The following is a 12,473-nucleotide window of genomic DNA, read 5'->3' as shown; positions in this document are numbered from 1 at the left end:
TTTATTATATAGATCTGCATTTAATTAAATATTAAAAGTCAAAACTCAAAGAGCTATTATAATTTAATGTACCATGTCACTGAATACATAATTAATTCAAATAACTGTATACATTTACAATAATTTCAATTGTATTATAGGTTATATCAATTATGTCAATTTATTTTTCAATGAACTCAATTGTTTGAATTCCTGAAAAAAGTGTTTCTCCACACTTCAGCCCTACAAATATCTTTACATCAAAGTTTAAGGAAATTACTTTTGTTAGATTTGCATATCCTTTTGCAGAGTTAGCTCTTATTAAAGTATTAGATTTACACAAGGTGAATATTTTCAAATCTAAAAAACAAAATACCATTACAACTAAGTTAAAAGATTTTCAGAAATTCTTGTATTAAATTAGAAAAGAGAGGAATTAGATTTACTACTATTCTAAAACTATAGATATGCTGAAATCTTTGCCCACACATTATACTACAAGACAGATAAGCCTGGGTTGTGTCAAATAAACTGTTTAATGCACTTTGGCCTGAGATGAATTGTTTAAACTTTGCATGAATGTAGAAGATAAGTTTTTTGAGATAATACTAGTATTAAAATGATCAATTGAGATCTCTTTACATTATTAATAAATAATAAAGCCAAAGGGCCAGGATAGCAATGATATGTCTCGTACTATAGTGTTTAACCTATAATAATGTTACTGGTATCTATATAGGACAGGTTTGTTTATTAACTGTCTAGTCTTCATGTTCCCGGTACTCTACATATGTGAATTAATGTTGAAGATGAAGTTTATATTTGTTTCTCATAGTGTAATCACTAAATTTAAAAATCACAACAATCAAACATTTTTATTTTGTGGGGATTTTTTTTATATTTATAACATGAGGATGTACATTTAACGTGATTATATAGTTAATTGTAATACTTTAAATTATCTTTATCAAATTTTAACTCAATTCTCGACTGATAAATTAAACTATGATTGATAAATTTTGATCTTTCTTGTGTACCTTGTCCTCTCGGGTAACAGTTGTGCCACCTGAAGCACCAGCCTCTCTGGGTTGCATCTCGAAAACTGTGCGGAACAGATTTTCAGAAGTTGTGGTCAGGAAGCCGATCTCAGCATTGGGGTGGAGGCCATATAAGTAGGGGCTCTCTGAAGGCATACATTCATCTATGTATGTGTGGTAGCCTTGGTAATCTGTATTAGGGGGTGCTGGGAATCCAGGGGCTAGAAATAGCTCTCCATCCACCTAGCCAGAAAATCTATTATCATATTAAATGTATAAGAGGAAGGTGCATAAACAAGGTGTTTTTAAAGAGTTTCCAGATAAATATGCAAATTTACTAATTCCTTATGTAACAATTACATTTATTGGTTAACTAAACTTAATTTTGAGTTATAATAAGCTGCCAATTTTAACTGATGTTTATATTTTACTACTTCTGAAACTCTCTGTAAATGAATGTTTATGATGTAGTTACGGCAATACTAAGTAATAATAATAAAAATCAATGAAACACCATGAGTGTAACTTCAACATTCTAAAATTATTTTTCATACAGAATAGTCCTTGAAATGCATAGAAAGTATAAATTTGGGAGAAAACCATACTCCAGAGACTTTATTTACATTCACCCTATACCTCAACACAAAACAAGAAATAAGTAATAATATTATTCATTTCAGTAAATATTTATAATGTTATCTTTTGGTGCTCAAAACATTTTCTTTGAAATGTAAAATTTTGTACTATCATCAATCTAATTATGTAATAATTTTATTTTTATACCAAGAAGTTAAAGTTTTATAACACTGAATTCAAGTATATGAATATTTTACTTCTTTGATTTTCATAATTTAGGTGTACAGGGATTTAATTGTTCACATTCTACATTTTAAAATAGAAGGCCTTCACTTTTTAAACATCGTGACAATGTGAATTAGCTAATGTGATGTAATCAATTTGAGTTGGGTTAAAACTTTTAATTTCATGGTTACAGTTCTTTAAACTACTTTCCTAAAGACAGGAAAAATATAAAAATTATTAGATTATTGCACAACAAAATTGTGGGCATTTCATGTATTAAATCTGGGCTAACTTAAACTCTTTTAAGTCTGAGTCTAAGCACATGACAATTCTCAAGTGCTGGCATAGTTGTACATTTGAAACCCTCCAGAGCTAAATATTTTTCCCGTTTTATTGGGTTTTTTACATATTTTTTGTACATATTGTGTAAAACGTATTAAGTAGTTCAAACATTTATCAATGATCACTTTAAAACGATTCATAGATAACACGCACCTCATGCAAACTTCTCAAATGCGTGTACAATACAAAGCACAAGGCTTTCAAGTCTCCAAAAGTAAAAAAATCTAGTAAAAGCACTAACCTGCAGCAATTTCCTACATACTTTTAACCTATAGCACCCCAAGTAACAAAGAATGAATGAAAAACAAAGAAACTCAGATATGGCAATTCATAAAAAATCTTGTGTTCCAACATGTATATTGTGTGTGGCGGTAATAGTTTTACTAACATTGCATGATATATATCTCGAGCATGGTGGTTAAAGTATAAAATTAAGCAATTGTAAATCTGACAAAAAATAGAAGATATGGATGACATGCTATATTTATATAATAATCAATATAGTCTTAAGCAATAATTAATTGATATCCATGTAATTTTTGTCACATTTTATTTAAAAATGTAATTCTCTAATTCATAATTTGTACAAACATACAGAAAAATTCAATAAAAATATATTGCATAGTAGAAATTGTTTGTAAATATTTTCTGTTTGCGATGAAGTTATCTCAAAGAACCTTAAAGAGAATTAAAATAAATTAACCCAACGAATACCTGGAGGCATGTCATCAGTCAATATTGAAATTATAAACAGCTCAACATGGTCACTGTGATTTTATTATGAAAATAAATGTTTAGTAATAAACAATTCAAGAAATAAGTTGAAATTTCAAAAAAATAGGTATAAAGTTGTATTATTTTTTTAAATCAAGGTACTTGTAATTTAGAATGATCAAATCTTTATTTTTTTTTAATAAATAAATTTCCTGACCAGATCTGGTTGCATGAGCTCTTCCAAGTATGAGATGCAGAGGCGGCGGTCCCAGTCATCGGTGATGTGCCCGCCATACATGATCTCTCCGAATAAGTATCGTAGATCCTCCCAGGGCACCTTGGAGTTGGCTTCCAGGTAGTTGTAGAGCACACTGACACTGATGTTCAGATCACCTACAACCACCAATACTGTACATAGTTACATGTGCATCACTCAGGTATTGGTTACGTACTATTGTATTCTTTTAATAAGAAAAGCATTGTTTTTTACTTGTTAATAGTTTATCTTCAACTGACGATTGCAGTTTTTAGAAGTTATTCAATTTAAACAAATCCTTAATTTTATATTAATTATTTATTTAGATGTTTTAATCAAATATAAACTTTGATGGCTAAAATAATTGTAATATTTGTTGTACAGATTTTTTTCCACAGTGTATGAGAAGATGTAATTCCTACAACATCTTCTTTAGGTTTCAAATTCTAAATCATTATATAAAGCATACAACATAATAAACAATCAAAATACATAGTGAAACCACACCAAAATCAAAGCAGACCACAAAAAAGGTGCACGCCTAAGATTAAAGGAATACTTAACCACAGTGCTAAGTCATGTTAGGCAAAAACAAAAATTGCCCAAAATAATGGATACAAACCAAGCATGATTATGTATTATTAAATGAACTACAGAAACGAGAAAATGAGTAGAAAGAAGATAAATATGTTATATACAGTAATCATAGTATCTTGGTAAACATTTCCACTAAATTAGCAAAACATTATTTAATCAAGGATGTCAGTTAGCATTTAATAGTTTTACTTACCTCGGCCTTATAATAAAAAATAAATTTAAACCAATAACGAAAATCTAAAATAGTGGTATATGCAAATTAAAATGGAATGGCTGTAAAAACCACTATATCAGAGAAACTGACCAATCCTTCAAAGTTAGATTTAAGGAATGTATAAAAACCTTGAAAAGAATCACCAAAATTAAAAATATGCTGGACATTTAAGCCGCAGTCGCACATCTGTCTTTTCAACAGACAACAACATTTCCGTTTATTATACAATGTGTTATGGATGGACCGGCTTCTCCAGTCATGACTTTGTTGTTGTATAGTTACAGTATTCAGCGGTGTAGAAATATATGAACCGGTTTAAGTTGGAGTGGTCATGGAAGTGAATTAACACAGCTAAGCCGGTTTGACCAAATACAACTAAATGTTATTTTATTACTTTGCAACTAACCAACTTTGTTACTTTTTCATCCAACAGTTAGTAATTTAATGTAAATATCATTAGATGGTTAATATGCAATTTTATTACTTTTATTGTTTTAAATATAGTTCTTTGTAATATTAGCCAATCCAGTAATATTTTATATGTTTTTATGTTGTTCCCGGTCTGTTACTCTCCTAGAGCACTTATCCAATAAATCCAGAATTTTGATATTTATAGTTTTGTCTTAATATGAATAGCATAGATTGTAAAAATCTAACCTAGAAAAATTATATCAAACAATGTATAATACACTAAAATTGTCACAGAGTCTAAGATGTTATTGAATAATCCAGGTTGGAAAACGGCAGGTACCAAACTGGCCCAAACCTTTGTGCTTGTGAGTCTGAGAGTGCGTGTCTGCAAGGTAACTAACTACCTTGCCCGTCAGACGCACTCCCTATTTGCTAATACTATATTTATGTATACCTTAACCTATTTGTGTATCTGATGATGGATTGTTAAATCAAATACTTTTAGAGACTACACTAATGATAAAAATATCATGATACAATACAGATCTATTATGACTTCTTGTATGTATCCCTTGACATACTGTGGATCCAGCTATTTGTTAATTTTTAATGTACAGCTTTTGTATTTGAGTTGTATTTCGTTTTTGATGTTATAACACCTAATGATGGCAAATTTAAGTTTCTTTTTACCCTTTTAAATTATCTGACGTAAACAATGTATATTTTCTGCAGGTAGACTTACTAGTTGCCCTTGGATTGTAGAAATTCTTTTAAAACAAGTAAATAGTGGTCTTTGTATTACTATGTTGACAGTACCTCAGACCATGCATAGCTGAAACTGATTTCTTGAGATTTGAATTACTAGTCACTGGCTCTACTATCACTAACATTCTACCATAACAAATCACATCTGATGTTTTATATCCAAATTAGGCCTACTTAGTGTGTAAAATCTAAAATAGTTTAAATTGAATGTTAGGAAATAAATAATGAAAAGATTCTCACCAACATTGAAAGGATAGATCCTGTTCCACCCTTGTGGTCCAAACTTGCGACGTTCTGCAACAACAGCATGAAAGTAGCATAGAGAGAACAGGATAGCTTTGAATTCTGCCTCCTTGGAGCACATCTCAAGTGTCTCCTGGCTGAAGTTGTCCAGAGCTTTGTGGAGGTTGGCCATCATTCCCGTGGGTGGCTCATTGGTGATCTTAATGGATGACTCCAATATACCCTGAGGATATTAACATTGTTAGATTGCAGTCTAATTGGAATTAATAGAACAGAATTACTTTCAGCTTTGCATCCCTATAACAAATCTACAGCTAGACTGAATTATGTATATAGTAGAGTAAGAAAAGGTTGACATTCTAATCATCTGCCACACTTCTAATATTAATGTTAATATTTTTGATAACCTAAATAGCACTGCCTGTATTTGTTATGAAGGATAATTTTCAACTAGCTTTAACGGTCACCAGCCTTTGACTGTATGACTTGATAATTATAACTGAAACTCTTTTTGAAAGTGGAGTGCCGATGGCAGAGCGGTCTAAATCGTTGCACTTTGGGTCCGAGTTAGAGATAGCGCAGGTTCAAATCCTGTTTGTGACTATTGCAGTTTGCAGTTTTTATCAGTACCATCGACCTTATACTGTATCGACACTCCCCTTATTCTGTTTGATAAGATCCTCGCATAGGCCAGTGGCCCACAGAATAAGGCTTAAAAGGGGATCACCCTCTCCTTTACAAAAAAAAATCTGCAAGTAGTAAATATTTGTTGTAAAAATATCACTTGGGACGCTACCTATTACAGTTGGTTAACTAAAATAGTCACTCAAAATGAGTGATGAGAGCTTTATGTTATAGAAAAGTTAATTGGCTTAACAATTATTAATACATCTTTTCTAAACAAAGTAATGTGATATAAAACAACTTGTGGCTGTATTGTGCAACAGTAATAAATAACCTGAGGAATGATGTGGGCAGAAGGAGTGGAAGCCGGCTCTGCACTCATGAAAACACGATAGTCTTGATGAGAATTGTCACTAAGGTGTTCCAGTTTCTTCTCCAGGGCTGGTAACCATTTCTTTACTAAATGGATGTTCTGTAATATGAAGTTGACAGCAATTTTAATGAATAATGTTGCCTTCTGAAGTAAGTTAATTTATTGTGCTATTTGAATTTTATATTTTAACTTGGAGGTTTGAGCACACCATGCAATGCAAACTAAGTTTAATTTCTTTGCACTGCACAACCAGAAGCTGCTCGGGGAAATATGATAAGATAATCACCATCTGATTGTACTATTCATTGGATGATCGTTAGCAAAGCCTATCACTTGTGTGATTGAAAAATTTCATTTCTGTCTGTCCATCTATATATATATATATATATATATATATATATATCTATATATCTCAAGAATGAGTTGACCAATAGACTTGATATTTTTCATAAAGTTTTATTTCTGTATAAACAACACTGAGTATGGTGATAGTGTATGTCAATCCATGGGATTTGACTGAGTGTTAGCAAATATGTTTACAATGGTCTTATAGGTAACCATGATGTAAATGAGAACACAGAAGAATAAATAAATTTGTAAACATGCTGAGTAAAGCCATAGGAGGTTTTAACACATTATACATTGACACATGTAGCTTATTCATTTAATAAAAAGAAAAAAGTAGAGTGGAAAGTCAATTTTAAAAGTCGGTGACAAGATTTAATTTCAGTGCAATCTTGCGTTGTATTACCTTCACTACCTTATGTATACTTTTATTGGTTAAACACTGCTATGAAACTCATGAATAAACAAAAATGTGAATGTACTATGTGGCATGATATCCTGAGAAAGAAACTTTGCATGAAAATTCATTTTTACAGGGACAAGATTGAGTTTTATGATGGTGGATGTCGAACTATGGAATTTGCCTGACAATCATTGAAGGCTATCACTAAACATCACTCGGCTGACAAAATTTCTCTTTTTTTTGCTTGGGTATGTAAAAAGATTTCTTGTATATGATTGTCCGCAGGACATTTTAGAATGAAATGAGCTATAGACTAAATTTTGTATGCAGCATCAGTGAAGCCTGTTACATGACATTTGGTGTGACACACTCCTACCTCATATAAAAGTAGATGGCAACAATCATGTAATTAGGCTTCAACTTTTTAACATTGTTGCTGCCCAATGTTAAAAAAAATGTAAAATGTATTTTATAAGAAAAATACAGCCTGTTTTGCAAGGTACCTACCTGTTTTTAACTTTCTTCTGCTGTCTTTAAAGATGAACATAAAGTACATAACATTATTTAATAAGAATCATTGAAAATCTGTTTAGCAAAAACACAATGCATAAAGGTAAGTAGTTTTGGGTAGTGCATGATTAAATAGTTTAAACGGTTATAAAATATAACTTGATCACTGCAGAATATATTATTCTAGAAAAGGTGAAAGCTACCTGAGGTGCAAGACTAATTTCTGGAAATATTTTTTATCAATTAAGTATTTAAGTTTAAACTGTGTCTAAACAATTATTGAAGTCTTAAAATCTTGGTATAACTCTGTTAACTCAATAAAACATTGAAGCGTGCCTAATAATGCCATTACCTTTGGAACAACCCAGTGGCCTTGAGAAAGTCTTTGTTAGTTATCCAGACAATAGTTATATTAGTTTATCATATAAATAAAATATAAATTAAATTAAACATTTACCTGCTATTGGCATTACCTGTAACAAAATCTAGTGGTCTTGAAAATTTGATGCTAGTTACTATATAAAACAGGGTATTGTATGCTTGTACATCCGTTGTATTTGTCATCAAATTTAAATTACAATAAAAAAATTCAAGTTTCTACCTGACCACAACATTACCTGAAGAACAACCCAGTGGCCCTGTGAAGCAGAAATGTCCATAGCTTCTTCTGCCACCACCTCTTGACCTTGTCCCAAGGATACATTGTGGAAGTTACCATTGTCTGAGGTGAACCCGAGCTTTTTACCTAGTGTCTCCACATCCTAATAAAACAGAATGTGTCAAAAAACTAGAAGAAGGTTTATGGAATTCATGTACAAAAACATTTCCATAGAACAATATATTTGTCATGTTAATCCTTGGATTTATAAAATTACCTTCAATGGATCAACTCCAGGTGAAAGGATAAAGAATATCGGTGTGCTAGGACTGGCTTCTTGGAAGGACTTAGCAAAATCTACACTCCGGCCTTCTGTGTACTTGGAACCCAACTTTTCTTCAATGAATGCTCTAAAAAATACATTAGTTTTCTAACTATCAACAAGCACTTTTACATAAATAATTCATAAAGTTACTTAATTATTCCTTGCTTTAATAGGCTTATAGCTGACATATAATAAATGAGACTGAGAAGCTGAGATTCCTCATTAACAGTATTTTTAATTTCCTAAAAGAACTGTAAAGTTTGATTGACAACATTTTAGCTCTGAGATGTGATCAAATCCTCTAAGAAGGTTTAATTACATTTAAATCGTAATTTACAACTTTAGAGCTAGTAATGCAGATCCTCCTATATTCATGAAGGCTAAAGACTACTCACGCTACAGCGTAGGTCATTCTATCAGGCCGTAAAGCTCTCATCATACATAATCTCTGGAGTGCTGTCTTGTTCTTCCACTCCTGTGGGAATTTTTCCTTCTCCGGACATTCAGACTCTACAAACTTTTTCCACCTCTTGGATGAACTTTCAATGTCTCGGTCAAGATTCCTGTAAATTTGAGGACATAAGGTTAATTTTATGCTTATAATTACAATTGTTTAGCTATTATATTAGTGTATGTGTGCACGCATGTGTGTATATATATGTATCTTAAAAACAAATACAAATCATTCTGGCTATATGTTACTTACTACACCTTTTATCAAATAATATTTATAAAAAATTACATTGTTATGTACTAATTTGAATACAATGTATTAAACTAAACCATTAATTGTTTATGTGTGAAACTATAAACAGTGTAACTGCTGTTCCTTTTATTTATTAAAAATATTCGCTGCACTATTACTGTCAAAAGAGATATGATTAAAAAGCACTTTTGGTGATATTTTTTATATTATTATTTTTTTATATGGTTGTCAACACAATGTTTTAATTTATTATAAAATATCAAATCTAATCCATATAATTTATTTTTATCTTATATGGCTAGTGGTCTCCTCTAGGAATACTTCCAAATCAGGTTTCAGTTGTAATAAAAATTCCAAATAAAGCAAGACAGTTTTGCAAGATATATAAACCGAGCAAGCAACAAGGCAAATAAAAAATAAAAAGACAATTTTAAACAAATAATTAAATGTTTGAGGCTAAATTAAGACTTTCTGATATAATTTAAAAGTATCACAATTCAATGTGTGAGCTCACATACTACGCCACACCAACCATGCTGCTGAAATGATCAGGGTTGTATCGAATTTTATTTGAGTTCTTAACACTAAAAGTTAATTAAATGTACAGATTGATTTAATACTAGAGTTATTAGTGGAAGTACATGCTTCTTAATGGATTTTTTTTGGATCTTTTACTGATTAGTTGAGTGAGCTGCTCCCCAGAGTATGCCACTCAGGAGCTGGCACATAATAATATCTCCAAGAGGCTGGAAGCTTCTGGAAACCAGAAGATCAATCAAAAATAAAAGTTTATAGAGGATTGAAACTACAGGCTTCTAGAGCAGTGAATCTCTGAAGTCCACAGTTTCCTACAGAACAATGTTTCTAGGAGCTGCAAGCTCAGAGAGACTGGAACCCCCAAAGGGTGGGAGCCTCCAGAGACCTGAAATTAAAATAGACTGGAAGGAAGATGTCTCTTAGAAGTCTGATAGAATAGATCCATATATTATTTGCCTGTTCTCCTCCCAGTAGTACAGATCAGTAGCACGAATGAATACTACACTACAAGAAGCGCATGCTTTATGGGACAAATTCTGTCACTACCCGCTGTCGAATTTCGTAGTTCAGCTTGTAGTCACAGAGCAGCGTTGTGAGTACCAAATAGCTCGGCGGCAGTGAGAGTGAGCAAACCTAGTCGGAGAGAGTGAGATAGAAACAGCATGGTTGGAGGGGGGTTGCAGGGAAGGGGTGGCCAAAGCGCAGCCTATCGAGCCACTGTAGCGGTACGGCTCTTGTTCGTTCTCAACTGTCTTCCTTGCACAGAACAGAGTTTCTGCGATCTGTGGTTCCTTGGCGCTGAGTAAGCTCAGGCACAATGTTTCTTACCATGCTAATCATAAATTGCCATAAAATTGTATTTAATAAAAATGATTACACTGTTCATATATCAATCAATGATCAATTATTTTAATAGTGGTAAAAAATTGTGAATTACAAAAGTGTAATCGAACAAGTCTTTATTACGTCATAAATGGCATGAAATAAGTTTTACACCATCAATAAAATATAAAATGTGAAAATTATGAACAATGATTTCTGATAGCAATACTAAATACAATAGAACACACTTTAACTTAGTAATACTTTATTTGAAATCGTAACAAAAAATATTTATAAAATATAATGGAACAGTTTACATTTTATTAACGTGGATAATAGAAAAATTCTATGACCTTTACAGTCTGATGTGAACCAACCTTCATATTTCTTTTCAATCTTTAGCATTGTATTATGACAAATGTTTTTATGCACTCCCTTTTCCGAAGCAAACTGTTTAAAAAATTCTGTGAAGCACATTACCTGCCAGTGCACAACACTACGAAACAAAATGGAAGGGACGTGAAGTTTGGAAAATTCACATGTATGACATGTAAAAGTCTACAGGTGAATCAGAATGTATTCTTTTGGGTTGTCTGAAATTAGTAGAACATCCTTTCACTCTTCACAGTTATACTTCTCTTTTAACTTCTTCACAAGCCACCCAGCTACATAGCAAATAATGTTGTCTTGTATGGATGGATTGCATTTTACCAATATTGAACGTAATTTGACTGAACGAGGATTATTCTTTTGAAATAATATCTCTTAATTTTTTGACAAAATAGCTTTGTCTAAACGTTATGACCTAAAAAACCAGCATGGGTTAATTTTTCAATTTTATTTTTAGGATTTATCTGGCTATATTTAAATAAATGTTACCTACTGTAAAATAGTTTTATTGTCCAATTCCATATTTTTTGGTAAGCCTAAAATAATTTATTCAGCTTTGTATTGTTAAAAAAGGAGTCTATTGGTCGATAATACAATTATTGCACTTAAGGTGTGTGGCTATAGGTGCTGTGGACCTTGTAGATGCATAACGGGTATGATATAAGAAGTCAGGGAGGACACATATTCAAATCTACATTTTCGTTCTAAAGCAGCCAAATACCAGAGTTTGGATCTTTGAATATGTTGGTTTTTATTAAGCAATTCCCAAAAAATATTTAAATGTCATCACCTGAACTCGTCCTTGCTAGACAAGCTGCGTATACCACCCCAGCTGGTGTTGGACAGGAATTCAACGGGGCTGCTGACATGCTGGGTGATCGGAAACCTGAGCAAGAAGTCTAAATCTTGTGGCTGAATCTCTTCATTCATCAGGAGGATCTGAAATTTGAGGAGTTTGTCAGCCATGAGATAAAACGGTTTTGATTGCCAAGATATTTGAGTATAACAAATATAAAAGACAAATTACCTGGAAAGCCATCTGTGAAGAGAATATGAGCTTGTCACATTCAAACAATCCTCTGGTTGTGTAGACGAAGACAAAGTAAGTGATGCAGTCAATGAGATTAAGCACCCTGGTCTCTACATCTGTGGCTTCCTCTGCCTTCTCAATGGCTTTTTGGAACACTACACAGAATGCCTGAAACGTAATAGGTCTTGCAGGTGGTATGATCTCTTATCATCTATGATGAAACTTAAAACAATAATACACTTGTAACCTAACAGTTAGTTACAAAATTTATATACCTACTGTCTCCTAACAACACAACATTAATTGTGTTATATGAAACTTCACAGGTCTACAACATATAATAACATAAATAATAATAAATCAGACTATAACTAGTACATTCATTTTAGCTCTCTGAAGATAGACATTTAACAAAAAAACTGAATCTTTTAAACTGGGAAACAATCAACTT

At 32.1% G+C, this 12,473-nt stretch overlaps 1 protein-coding gene across 1 annotated transcript in view; it reads right to left on the bottom strand.

The window, feature by feature from the left end:
* LOC124369129 (dynein beta chain, ciliary) overlaps positions 1 to 12,473 on the bottom strand; it is a 106,831-nt gene that overhangs the window by 9,365 nt on the left and 84,993 nt on the right. Inside the window, exons 67-75 of the mRNA XM_046826935.1 lie at positions 12,020 to 12,190; positions 11,783 to 11,931; positions 8,933 to 9,100; positions 8,490 to 8,622; positions 8,232 to 8,375; positions 6,318 to 6,455; positions 5,357 to 5,582; positions 3,091 to 3,266; positions 1,017 to 1,259 (exon numbers count right to left, since the gene is read on the bottom strand). Coding sequence (XP_046682891.1) covers positions 1,017 to 1,259; positions 3,091 to 3,266; positions 5,357 to 5,582; positions 6,318 to 6,455; positions 8,232 to 8,375; positions 8,490 to 8,622; positions 8,933 to 9,100; positions 11,783 to 11,931; positions 12,020 to 12,190 — 1,548 coding nt within the window. The remainder of the gene's footprint in view (positions 1 to 1,016; positions 1,260 to 3,090; positions 3,267 to 5,356; positions 5,583 to 6,317; positions 6,456 to 8,231; positions 8,376 to 8,489; positions 8,623 to 8,932; positions 9,101 to 11,782; positions 11,932 to 12,019; positions 12,191 to 12,473) is intronic.

The sequence above is a fragment of the Homalodisca vitripennis genome, chromosome 1, assembly GCF_021130785.1.
Source record: "Homalodisca vitripennis isolate AUS2020 chromosome 1, UT_GWSS_2.1, whole genome shotgun sequence".
Classification (NCBI taxonomy): Eukaryota; Metazoa; Arthropoda; class Insecta; order Hemiptera; family Cicadellidae; genus Homalodisca; species Homalodisca vitripennis.
The sequence above is the reverse complement of the archived record's forward strand: the minus strand, read 5'-3'. Positions and strand labels throughout refer to the sequence as shown.